General features: G+C 31.4%; 1 protein-coding gene across 1 annotated transcript in view; it reads right to left on the reverse strand.

The window, feature by feature from the left end:
• The window catches only part of LOC108783126 (spondin-1), a 32582-nt gene that overhangs the window by 6200 nt on the left and 13304 nt on the right, over positions 1-13078 (reverse strand). The window contains 6 exon segments of the mRNA XM_018551614.1: positions 443-614; positions 1151-1385; positions 2007-2261; positions 3117-3281; positions 3548-3734; positions 4454-4697. Of these exon segments, the coding sequence (XP_018407116.1) occupies positions 443-614; positions 1151-1385; positions 2007-2261; positions 3117-3281; positions 3548-3734; positions 4454-4697 (1258 nt within the window).

The following is a 13078-nucleotide window of genomic DNA, read 5'->3' on the forward strand; positions in this document are numbered from 1 at the left end:
GAGATTTTTTTGTTCGAATTGAAACACTTTTCAGAAGTGCCGAAAACGTTTATACAATCTTTAGATTTCCTGGAGTGAAATATCAATCCAAAAGAGTGAAAATACTGCTATTATCGAAAGGAATGAAAATATTTGCGCTCTTGAATAAGAGTGGCAGATTTACACTCCTTTTTTTAGGAGTGAGATTTCATTCTTTTAGAATGAGATTTACTTTAAAAGACAGAAATCTCATTCTTTTAAAAAGAGAGAGATGAAAAGCGAATTAGAAAAATTAACAAGAAGTGGAGCTTTACGATAGATAATGAACAAAATTTTTTAAATGATATATAGAAAAAATTGAGAGAGAGAGAGAGGAAAGAGGAAAGAATTCATCAGTAAATAAGGAATTTCGAAAAATTTTATAAACTAGTTTTTATCGCAAGATTAGAAATAGATGCATTACCAATACGGGCTTTGTGCATTGTAGCAGTTTCTTCGATCTGTGAGAAACGTGTTGCATCTGTTCGCCATAGCCGCATCTACGTCGTGAAAAAGACGTTGTCTCAGCTGAAAGCCTCTGCCACAGGTGACCGAACATTGAGACCACTCGCTCCAAGACGTCACTTTACAGGCTTCTACATACAAAAAACATCGATTATCTTTTTAGATATTTCACATTAAAACTACATGCACATTAAAACCTGAATTTCATAATTAATGCACTTAAAACAAAAAATACGTTGTACTATTAGTAATGACAATTTACGTACAGCAGATTTATCATGCAATGTCTATCCACAGAATGAAAAGCAAATAATATGTCGCGAAGCGAAAAATATGTAGGTAGACAAATTACGCAAGGTAAAAGCAAACAGACACTCGCATCCAGACTTAACCCGTTTTAAAACAGTTCTCGCATGAACTATTTAGGGAATAATTATGCAGATCTGCACATGATGTAGAGATGATAAATATTACTTTAATCGTTCAACTTCGCGGAAACTCGTTTACGAGTTTTAGTGTTTCAAAACTGGTGTTTAATTTTGCATTTTTTTTTCTCTTCGGTTGAGATATAAATTTTTTACATCGCCGAGAGAGCTGCGGGTCAGAGCTGCGCTGCTTTAAAATTTTCAAGTAATACAATTAACTATGGTAAATTCTCTACGAGCACATTTCTTCAAATGATATTTTTTGTTTTATTTTTTATACACTGTACCTGTAATAGTCTGCGTATCGTCTGCATCATCGCAGGTCTTCTCATACAGTCTTTGTCTGTTGAGATAGAGCTTGGCGAGTGGTTTCATATCTAGACTAGATGGATCGTAGAAAGGCGATCTTGAGTCATTCGGATGTGTCGATGTGATACGTTGAATCGGAATCTGTGGATCCGTCGGCGAATCGGGCGACTAGTAATTAATACGAGGGAAATAAATATTATTTAACAATGTAATTATAAATATTTGTTATAAGACATCATTTTTTGGTATAAATTTCTTAAAATGTTTTCTTCGTTGAAGGAAAAACTTTTTTATAGCTTTATTCCTCTTAAAATTTTTTTCCATCTGATATTTTTATTCGATCTTATTATAATAACAAATAGATCCGCTGTTGTAAGAAACGTATTAACAAATTTTTGCTATTAATGCATGAGAAAAAATTTTTTGCAAGAAAAGTAAAAGAAGTTAGAAGAAAGAAAATTCTCACTCGTTGGAAAAATGCCGAGGGAGCAACAACGTCAGCGATTTTTGTTGCATACTACGAGGGTGGCTATTGTGAACTGATAGAATTAAGGTATTCTCTCGCATGAGGGGTTATTATACAATCCCTCAACGCTGACGTTTGACGTATCTTTTTTTTCCAAATAGCTCTTCACCCGCTAGGTAAAATACAAATCAGCCGTGCATATCTTGATGCGGGCTCTTTGGAAATTTTAAATCAATTTTTTCTTTATAAAATATGCTTAAATACCTGTCAATCATAAATTAAATAAGAAATTGAAAATAAAAGTTGACATTTGTTTACTTTACCACGTATGTAATTCCGTCGTCAGTGCCAGCATCGTAAGGATAGAGATTCAATTGCTTGTGTTCTACCCAAGAACAATTAGGCAAGCACAGCTCGAGTCCAGATACGCCTACAAACCAATCTGGTGATGGATCAATCATAGAAACTAATGACATTAAATGATGCTTCTTATCAACTCGAAACACAGCAAACGTTTTGCCCGTGACGTTTGGATAACTTATGCCTCTTGCTTTGATTATAGTCCTTATGTGTTCGCTCTGTAACAAACAGTAAATGAATAGCTCCAGCAATAAATGTTCATAATTTATATGTATCTGTACGTTTATATCTAAATAAATATTTTTATGTCTCCCCCCTAATAAATATATTTACGAAGAATTATTTTTGGGTTTCCGACAAGTTTCTGAAACTTTCAAAGAACAATATAATCTCTATAACTTTCAGAATTAATTCTTTCTAATTAATTACAATGTGTGTGTCCATGATGAAAATAATTAGAGTTTGAAATCAATTTGGAAATCAGTGCTAAGATAAGTGATAACGCACCGCGCGCTTAAGAGTACGAATTAAGCTTTATGGCACAACTATTAGATTGCAGCAGCTGTAACTCACACTGCAGAACGTGCCTTTCTGGTTAGCTAATCTGTGTATAAAGAGTAGTTGAGATCGTTGCAGCGATGAAAAAAGATATTAATTTTTATGGTTTTAATCATTTTGTTATTATATTTGTCACGAATTAATTGATCGGTTTTTACATTAAATTGTTACATTGTTTTATATTAAATTGTAAAAAGAAAATGACTCCAAATCAAATCACACTGCGGACTACAAATGGTTAATATAAATTAATCTATGATTCTGTAATTTATTTTAGTGAAATATTCAATTTTTTGTATTTATCTCTTTATATTTTGTAACAGCATATTAATGGAATTGTAATATAAATTAAATATCGGAAACACACTACAAGATAATTTATTTGAACAGAAAGAAATTAATTTATTTTAAACTTTCCGAAATAGGACAAAATGGATTAAAAGCTTTTATATAGCTCATCTTCAAGAGTGTATTTTTTCAACAATTTTATATGTATTGTATATTGCATCTCTTACCTGAGCCTTTAACTCGGATTCTAACTTCCGTGTTGCACCGAACTCAGCCACTTGTCTTAGTCCATCACTAGCCATGCTGTTGTAGCTCCAGAATCGGTAAGGGCCAGTGTGCGATGCACCGATCACATCTGAAAATCGGATCAGCCAACCCTTGCTAGGGAAATCCTATAGGATAGAATAATGAATGAACGACGATTAATCTGATGTCGATCGTGTAAAGGGTTCTCACAAATGATTTGGTTGTGATTCCAAATATACTGAATATACAAACAAATATATTATTTATAAGTTCTATTTTTAGGTACTTAAAAAACATTATATCCAAGTAATCTACTTTTAACTCTTTCACCAATAAATATGATATATTTTTCTTATATAAACTCGCATAAATTCTGTATGAAATTTTTATTTGTTGCCAATTGTTTACATACTTTTGGATGTGTATTTCTTGACCATAGGCCTTCGAATGTAACTTCAAATTTTGCCTCGTCGCAGGCACAGCATTCCTCAAGAACCGGACCCTGATCATCAGCTTCTGCTTTTGAATCTTGGCATATGTTAAGAATTAAATTTGAGTCATCCATGTACCACGTATCCACTGTCTCCAGTACTGTCGCTCTGCAAAAAAAGAAGATGTAGTCAAATATTATAGGTACCGAGAATGTGTATCATATAAAAGATTTTATTATCAAACAATGCAACGTAAAAATATAAAATGAAACAAAATAGATAATCTTTCGGAAAAGAAGTTAAATTTCATATAATCATATCATCATGTACAATATTTATATTTATTTAAATAACGTACTTATGTAACAAGAAATATATTATTGATATATTTAAATCCATTTTAAAGGTAAATAAAGGCGTAATAAATATTACAATAAATATCATTTTCATCACTTTATACTTGATTTTAAGTAAAATCCTTTAATATAAATACTGTATGCAGTAAAATGTTATAACGCTACAAAATTTGACGCATAAATAAAATATAGTATTATAGCTAAAGGCATTTTATACATATTTAATCATATATGCAAATACATATTTAAATATTATAAAAATTTATTACCTTCTGAATCGGTGCATTTATCGTAAAAGTTATACATTACTACTATGTAATTTCTTTTGAATGTCGCAAAATAAATATGTTTTTATTTTTCTGCATATTTAAAAGCGTGTATACAAGTTTTATATGCGTATTAATAATAAAACGATATTATAATATTGGCATTTTATTTATAATAAAAGTTGTGTTGAAATTTATTTAACTTAAACTGTTATATCGTACAAATATCGCGAAATAAACCATTTTTAATAAGATGTCGCTTCACCTGAGAAGGATGCAACCGCTACCTTCGGCAGGACTGGTCCAAACAATAGAAACTTTTTCCTTTTGCATCATGGATGTCTCCACGACAGCATTCGCGCAATTATCCGCGAATTTGGTTATCGCATCGTCCTGAAGATCGAAAATGCCGACATCAACTGTATCATTCGCGGTTTCGGCCTCGGCTGATATGAGGAATCTCGTAAACTTCCGGTGCATCTGCTCGGAACTGTCGGCTTGCAGGACCACTGAAATAATCGACAATCTTTATTCGGTATGCCCGCATTGCATTCCGTTCTATGAGTATGACTGTGAAATATTTTGTATATGGACGCGATACAATTTTGTGTATAAAAAAATAATGTTTATGGATTTATTCGTAATAATGTTTACACAAACACACACACGCGTGTGTGTGTGGGTAAAACAGATATATTTTTTTTATATCATAATGTGGGATTTAAATGTTCAGAAAAAAATTAGGTAAGAAAAATTCTATTTGCATACGTCCATCAAAAAACGCATGCAAAACGGCAACATTTTAATATCCATATATATTACAACTTTTATTAAATTTATTTTGATACGATGTAAAACATGAATAATTAAAACATCAGAACAAGTGTAATAAAAATTGCGATGTGTATATTAAATATTTTTTGCGTTCGTTTTTTAATGTTTTTTAACGTACGCAATTGTAATCTTTTTATTTCTTTTTTTTCTGAGAAAGTAATTTTTTTAATTTCAGTTACGTTTGCAAAATTATTAATTTATTGATAACCAAGCAAAAATTGTGAAAAAAACTAACACAAGAGCAAATTGCAACAGTTTTTCGAATAAGTTTCCTTCAAAACATTTATCTCATATGTACATTGTGTATATACATGGTTCTCACAAACACACACACATATACACCTTACGTATTTGTTGATAGACAAACAGAAATCGCCAGTTCGAACAATTCGGCTGTTATTTTTCCCCGTTATAATCATTCAGAAACGAAGTAGCTCAGATAAATTCTACAGAAAGATATATACACTGCAGTAACAATTTTTCCAAAAATTTAGTCTCACAAGTACGTAAATAATATAGCAATAAATAATACTTCCATTACTGACGTTCTGGAATGTATTTGTACTTTATGCAATTCGAGACACAAAAAATATAAATTTATTCGATTATTTATTTTTATTTTCTTTCTGCTTCATCTATTTATAATCGCTGTTGAAAGCAATGATTTTGCGCAACATATCGCGAGATACGTACCAGATACGCGATTATTGTTAATACTTTTGCAAATTACACATTTTATTTTACATACTTTGACGCGCAGAAAGAAAAACAGGAATTGCATGCGCGTATCGAGCTGGTGTTGATGCAGCATCAAAGAAGAGATATTTAGAAAAATGGAAAATTCACGGAGTGAATAATCCGAGGATGCTGAATTGCTGTGCGTATAATATAGAGTTGATTACCTAGCATGTACGTTGGCGTTTAATCAGTGGTCAATATATATGGAACGTTGGCGTTTATATAAGCGTTGGATTGATATGACGAAGCCATCACAGTCGTTCGTGTACCGAAACGTAACGGGGAAGATAAATGACATTATCGTATTAAAATATTTAGAAAATTTTTTCAAAAAATACACGCGTCCTTGAGATCAATTTTCCTCAAGAATTCGCGGCGCTTGATACGATACCTAATTTAATAAATCTAAAATGTATTATACAGAAGATGTTACAAAAGTACCAATGTGGTTCGTGTTTACAGGGAACCTGATTTCAACGAAACATTTATTTTTATATTTTATGTAGAGGGGGTTACAGACACGAATTTGTGTTCTCTAATTGTATGAAATTTAATGAAGATGTTAATATTAGGTATATCATATCATTTTATTTAATGTTACATCGAACTTTCATTTGGCAAGTTATGAGACAGTAAAAATCTTGACAAGATTAATGAGAAATAAATACGGGATAAATTTTAATCACACTACCTTTCTACAGAATGAAAATGAATTTACAGAGTCTAATATAGCAAACTGTTTTCCGAGTATAACATGGAGCATATTCCATAATAATTATTATATAATCCTGCTATTTCTATATAATATCTGATTTATTTCCTAATTTTCATCTTCCTAAAGTGATTTTTTTTATACCTATGATTATAATAGTTCTTCCTAAGTTAAAATAAGATCCGCCTATTGCGACACTCATTGCTATATTTATAAAATTATATGATGTCAATATGGCCATTTAGAGGTTCCAACTTCACAAAGCAGCTCTGTGAAGTTGGCACCCCTAAATGCGAATATTGGTAAAATCATTATTGCATTCGTTTGTCCATTGTTTGTCCACGTTTGTCCACCCATTATTTTCGTTTGTCCACCCTATGTTTATTATATTTTTCGTAATAGTGTAAAATAACCACTTGGGGGTGTTACAATTTTTTTTGTGTATAACTTTTTTTTGGAGGGTGGATAAATGAAAATAACGGGCGGACAAACGTGGACAAACAGTGGACAAACGAATGTAATAATGATATTTCCAATATTTGCATTTACAGATTCCAACTTTACAGAGCTGCTCTGTGTAGTTGGCTCCCCTAAATGCGAATTTTGATAAAATCATTATTGCATTCGTTTGTCCACTGTTCGTCCACATTTGTCCACCCATTATTTTCGTTTGTCCATCCTATGTTTATTATATTTTTCGTAATAGTGTAAAATAACCACTTGGGGGTGTTACAATTTTTTTTTGTGCATAACTTTTTTTTGGAGGGTGGACAAATGAAAATAACGGTTGGACAAACGTGGACAAACAGTGGACAAACGAATGCAATAATTATTTTACCAATATTCGCATTTAGGTGTTCCAACTTCACAAAGCAGCTCTGTGAAGTTGGCACCCCTAAATGCGAATATTGGTAATATCATTATTGCATTCGTTTGTCCACTGTTTGTCCACGTTTGTCCACCCGTTATTTTCGTTTGTCCACCCTATGTTTATAATATTTTTCGTAATAGTGTAAAATAATCACTTGGGGGTGTTACAATTTTTTTTTGTGTATAACCTTTTTTTGCGGGGTAGATCAAAGAAAATAACGGGTGGACAAACAGTGGACAAACGAATGTAATAATGATATTTCCAATATTTGCATTTACAGATTCCAACTTTACAGAGCTGCTCTGTGTAGTTGGCTCCCCTAAATGCGAATTTTGATAAAATCATTATTGCATTCGTTTGTCCACTGTTTGTCCACGTTTGTCCACCCGTTATTTTCATTTGTTCACCCTCCAAAATAAAGTTATGCATTAAAAAAAATTGTAACACCCCCAAGTGATTATTTTACATTATTACGAAAAATATAATAAAAATAGGGTGGACAAATGAAAATAATGGGTGGACAATCACGTGCGCGTTGTGGACAAACGATACCCGTACATAATTATGAAAAATTATCACTTGGGGATGTTACAATTTTTTTTTGTGTATAACCTTTTTTGCGGAGTGGACCAAAGAAAATAACGGGTGGACAAACGTGGACAAACAGTGGACAAACGAATGCAATAATGATATTACCAATATTCGCATTTAGGGGTGCCAACTTCACAGAGCGCTACGCGCGGAATTCTTTTTTTTTTTGAACGACTATATAATTTTCTCTTACAAAATTTACACCAAAGCATAGTCGATTAAGCTTTAAATTATAATTACATTTCTTTGCGTCTTATTAAATTCGTCATATTCGGAAAATCTTATTGATTTGCGCAACATATTGAATTTAAAAATTTGGAACACGGAATCAAAATCAGCGTTCGCGGTAACCCCCATTTACCTAATTTCGCTGAAATTTTTAAATTTTTATGTATTTCGAAACACTTTCGTCCGCCATTTTGGATTAACCATTTGGAATTTCCTAATTTTGATCACAGATTCGAAATCAGCGTCCGCGTAAGCCCCCTTAATTCAAATTTCGCCGAAATTTTTAAATTTTTATGTATTTCGCAACACTTTCCGTCCGCCATTTTGAATCAGCCATTTGGATTTTCCTAATTTTGATCACGGATTCGAAATCAGCGTCCGCGTAAGCCCCCTTAATCCAAATTTCGCCGAAATCGGAAAACTTTTAAGATTTTCGCATCTTTTCCGTCCGCCATATTGGATAAGTCTTTTTTAATTATCATAATTTTTACCATGTTTTTAAAAGAGCGTCCCCGAAAATTCCTTGTTACCGAAATTCACCATTTTCGGATTACTTTAACTGCCTCAACGAATAGAGGCTTCAAAAAAGCGTGACACGCCAATTTTAAGATATGATGATGATGATGATAAATATAACCGAATATAATTGTTCAAAATGTATAACAAATATTAAAGAGCATTTTAGACAGTAAATTTTTTGAAGTATACACTTATTTTACAAAACATTTTTTTTAATTAAACAGAAAACATTATATGCTCCGTGCCTGCGTATATGTATCATATTTAGCATAAGCGGTATATAATATTTTTTTATAGTATATATATATATATATATCATAATAACGTCTTGATTTTTTAAATAATATTCTCTATACATTATCGTAATTAAATAGCAAATAAGTGAATTACTGCTACGAATTGCTATGGACATAATTTTCAGCGTAATCAATCGTATCTATAAGAATATCCTAATTCCGATCGAATATAAGGAAACGCTCAGAACTTTGGTTTTGTTCGCCTATACTTCGTAATTGATTGCGAGCGAAAACAAAATTCTGCATCTCCTCTTCCGGAAGGAAAAGCGATTGAGGAAAAACTTTTAGTACGGGGTATGAAAAACAGTCAAGTTCGACAGAGAAAACGTCGCACCCAGTTTTTCGATGCATCGAAATATTAATTTAATTCTGAAAAATACAGAGAATAGTGCATATTTTGAAAAAATAGATGTACTAAATTTAATGTTTTGTAAAATTATAATCAATTTATCTTCCGTCTGCTGACTCCTCCTCTGCAATTCTTCTCTTTCTCTCTATTTCTTTTTCCTTAAAAAAGCTCCAATAAGAACCGTAGTTATTAATGTCTAATATTTCTTATTGCACGAAAAATATTGCACTTGCATGAATATATATATCGACTTATAGATTTTCTATGTGTCGAAGGAATATTCGCGTTCTCGGAATAGAAACATGTATCCAGCTCGGGTACCGACCCGCTATTTATAGCATGGATTAAACACGATACACCGTGAATCCGCTACTGCGTTCAAGGGGATTCAACTGTATTTCATTCTCTATTACGAAATATTCTTTAACACGTGTAAGCGTGCTACATTTTACCAATTTTACGCGACCTTATTTAAACGATTTAGGTTAAGTTTCATTAAATTCTCGCCCTAATTTTTTATGAATTTTAATAAAATGACCTTTTAAAAAACATTTTCTTATTATCGATTTTTTCATTTTATTTAATCTAATTAAATTCTTTACCTTATATCACATACGTATTCACTTACTGTTAAAATATCAAAAAAGCAATCATAATTCAATCTCTCAAATTAAATAACATTTCATTATTTTTAACTTTCATATGTGTTAAAATGTATATCGACACTTTTCTGTAATTAGATTCACAATAAACGATGTCTATTATTATTTACTAAGTGTATATATATATATATATATACTTAGTAAATAATAAATTAAATTTTGTAAAATAAATAATAAATTTGAATAATAATATATGTAATATCTACATTTTCTTAAGTTAAATAATTGTCTAATTCCATTGCTTACTTCAAACGTGACATTACTAAAAAAAATTAGATTCTAGAAAATTAGATTTTGAAAATGATTTTTCAAAAAATTATTGGCTATTAATAATATCAACATGAAAAATATATTCTAACATGATCAAATGTCATTTTTGTTTTGTAACTATCGAAAAACCACCTGTTTTGTGTTGTGATGATTTTGATGACTTTTTTTTAAATCAGTCTTTTTGAAGTATGACGATTTTTTAAGAAGATAATTCAGTTTTGATAATTTATAGTATGTAGGTAATGTTTATTTAGCTTTTATTCATAGCAATAATTAAAAAATAATATTTCTTTAGTCATGTCACTTCTTTTAAATACCATAAGGAAACGATGTCCTGATTATACAATCAATATATCCAAAATATAAAAATGGTATCAAATCAATTTTTTCGACGATATTAACTTATGTCAATATAAAAAAATTGTAAATAATTAGATCAAAAGAGTACTTAAAATTCTTATAAAACAATTTGGTTGCAAGGTTGTCCACTCATAGGTCACTCTCGACATTGTGTATTGTAATTACGTACTCAGCTGTTTGAAATAATACGGCTTCTGGAATTATGGGTCTTCTTGGGCTACGTTTCTTGATATATGCACAACACTTACACATTGCCTCTTAATCCTTGAATACACGGGAGGGATTTTTAAGACCTTGCAGTATTCATTTTTCTCTGATATTCTTCCCACTCCTTCGATTTAAGTTTTTTCTTCTTCCGCGGAACTTTTAGAAAAACTTTATAACTAAACTTTTGATAGTTTTCAATTTTAAATAATCGAAATCGTACTTTTGTTACTCGAACGAGACTCATTAGAAAGTCCATGTATTCCAGATTTAAAAGGTCTCTCGCGTGATTTAAAATCAATATAATAAATTATACATATATATTTGTGAGAAGTTATTAATTACATGTTTTAGTAAAAAAAATTAACTATAAAAAATCATAATTATTAACAAAGTAACACAGAGAATTTTTTAATTATTACATTGCGTACAAATGTATAATCTCTTTAATCAATTCCTTTTTTAACAAAAAGTCTTTAACAGAAACGTCTATGTAAATTTTGATTTAGTAAAATAGTAAAAGGAAAAATGTGTTTTTAATTATATGTAGATGCTTGCGATATTATGCAAAATATACCTATATTATGCTTATATCTATAATACAATACCATGGATATTTACAACACGAAACTTCATTAACGAAACATAACATATCTGAGTAATTTTGTACGCATTACCGAAAATCAATATGATAAAATCATTTTATCGTTATATTGATTTCCAGTAATGAGTGCTAATCGCTCAGATATGCCACATTTCATTAATCAAGTTTCGTATTGTAAATATCTGAGGTATGTTAGATAAAATAATTTTATCGTAATGGTTTTCGATAATAAATATAATTACCATACATTGTTAGATATTTATCAAGATGAAAGGAGCAATGGTAACTCAATCAATCCTTGAGTTTAATAATATTCAGCTATTTTTAATTTTTCATGGGTGTCAAAATGTATAAATAATCCATTTCTGTTAGTTTTAATATCCATATTAACGTATGTATTTAATATAATAATAATTTAACTTAAAATTTTTTAATATACTTTTTTGAGTTAAATTGTTTAACTCCATTATAAGTCTATTCACGTTGATTAAAGTCTTCAAAAACTTTTGCATTTAAAATGAGATAAATGTATATTCGGGCACAAATTTATCGCATTAGAGAATGAGATGACAATGAGTCACGAATGTGACAATGTCTGCGTTCACTTCCCGTATGATTATTCCCATAACCTTGAATTAAAAGAATTAGCAAAAACACAGTTAACTGAAACCTTCGTCATCATGGTATCGCGTTTCCTACACGCCACGAGCTTCCCTTGGATATTCAACAAAAACATGAGAAGAATATTGCTGATTAGTTTCGTCAAGACAAAAATCAGCTTATACTTTAACAATCACGCCGATTCTTTTCATCTTTTTTTTACTTGCATTATTTTAAAATAATCGTGCTTCAAAATTCGAACTTGCTTCACATTCTACAACACGCAAGCGAAGCTTGTTTTTTTAATAGTGATGCCAAAATATTTCAAGATTCAGTTTCCTTCACTTCCGCTGTCAGAGATAGATCGATATCAATCCTGTTGCAGGATTCTCTAAACGTTTTTTCGATAATTGTTGTTATCGTTAACTAGCGACAGCCAATGAGAGCCGCGCTTTCTTTTAGGATTGTCCTGCCATTGGCTGTCGCTAGTTAACGATAGCGACAATCATCGATAAAACGTTTAGAGAATCCCGCAACTGATGGCATCCGGCAATTTTCGAGTCGCTGGAAACTTTTATCGGCTGATCAAATCCGACCTGAAATCGAACGAAAATTGGTTCTCACCAACGTTTTCCATCCCACGTATCCCATGGATACTACTTGGTCTGTCGAGGTTCAACGCTGAATTCGTTCGTCGAAAGCACGAGTTTTCATTCACAACAAAGCGGATTACATGTAAAGCTGAACAATAGTGTCTGTCTACGTAACATTTCCTCAACGATAGCACAACAGAGAGCGACGGGATGAATTATTAATCAATCTCGTACAGTAATAAACGGATATACTTGCGCTTTACGGTATCGCATACCTGAAATATCACCATTTTTCTCTCCCTCTCTTTTTCTCTCGGCGCGTGGCTGAGATTCCTCGAATAATCACGAAACGATGACCGCAGTATTAACTTCCTGTGGTGATTGGGTTTAGCGAAACGAGCAGCTCCAGTACGCAAGTAATCACAATTTGAGAAACGAGCGTAAGAAAGATATAATTTT

This window comes from Cyphomyrmex costatus, unplaced genomic scaffold, assembly GCF_001594065.2.
Source record: "Cyphomyrmex costatus isolate MS0001 unplaced genomic scaffold, Ccosl1.0 scaffold142, whole genome shotgun sequence".
Taxonomy (NCBI): Eukaryota; Metazoa; Arthropoda; class Insecta; order Hymenoptera; family Formicidae; genus Cyphomyrmex; species Cyphomyrmex costatus.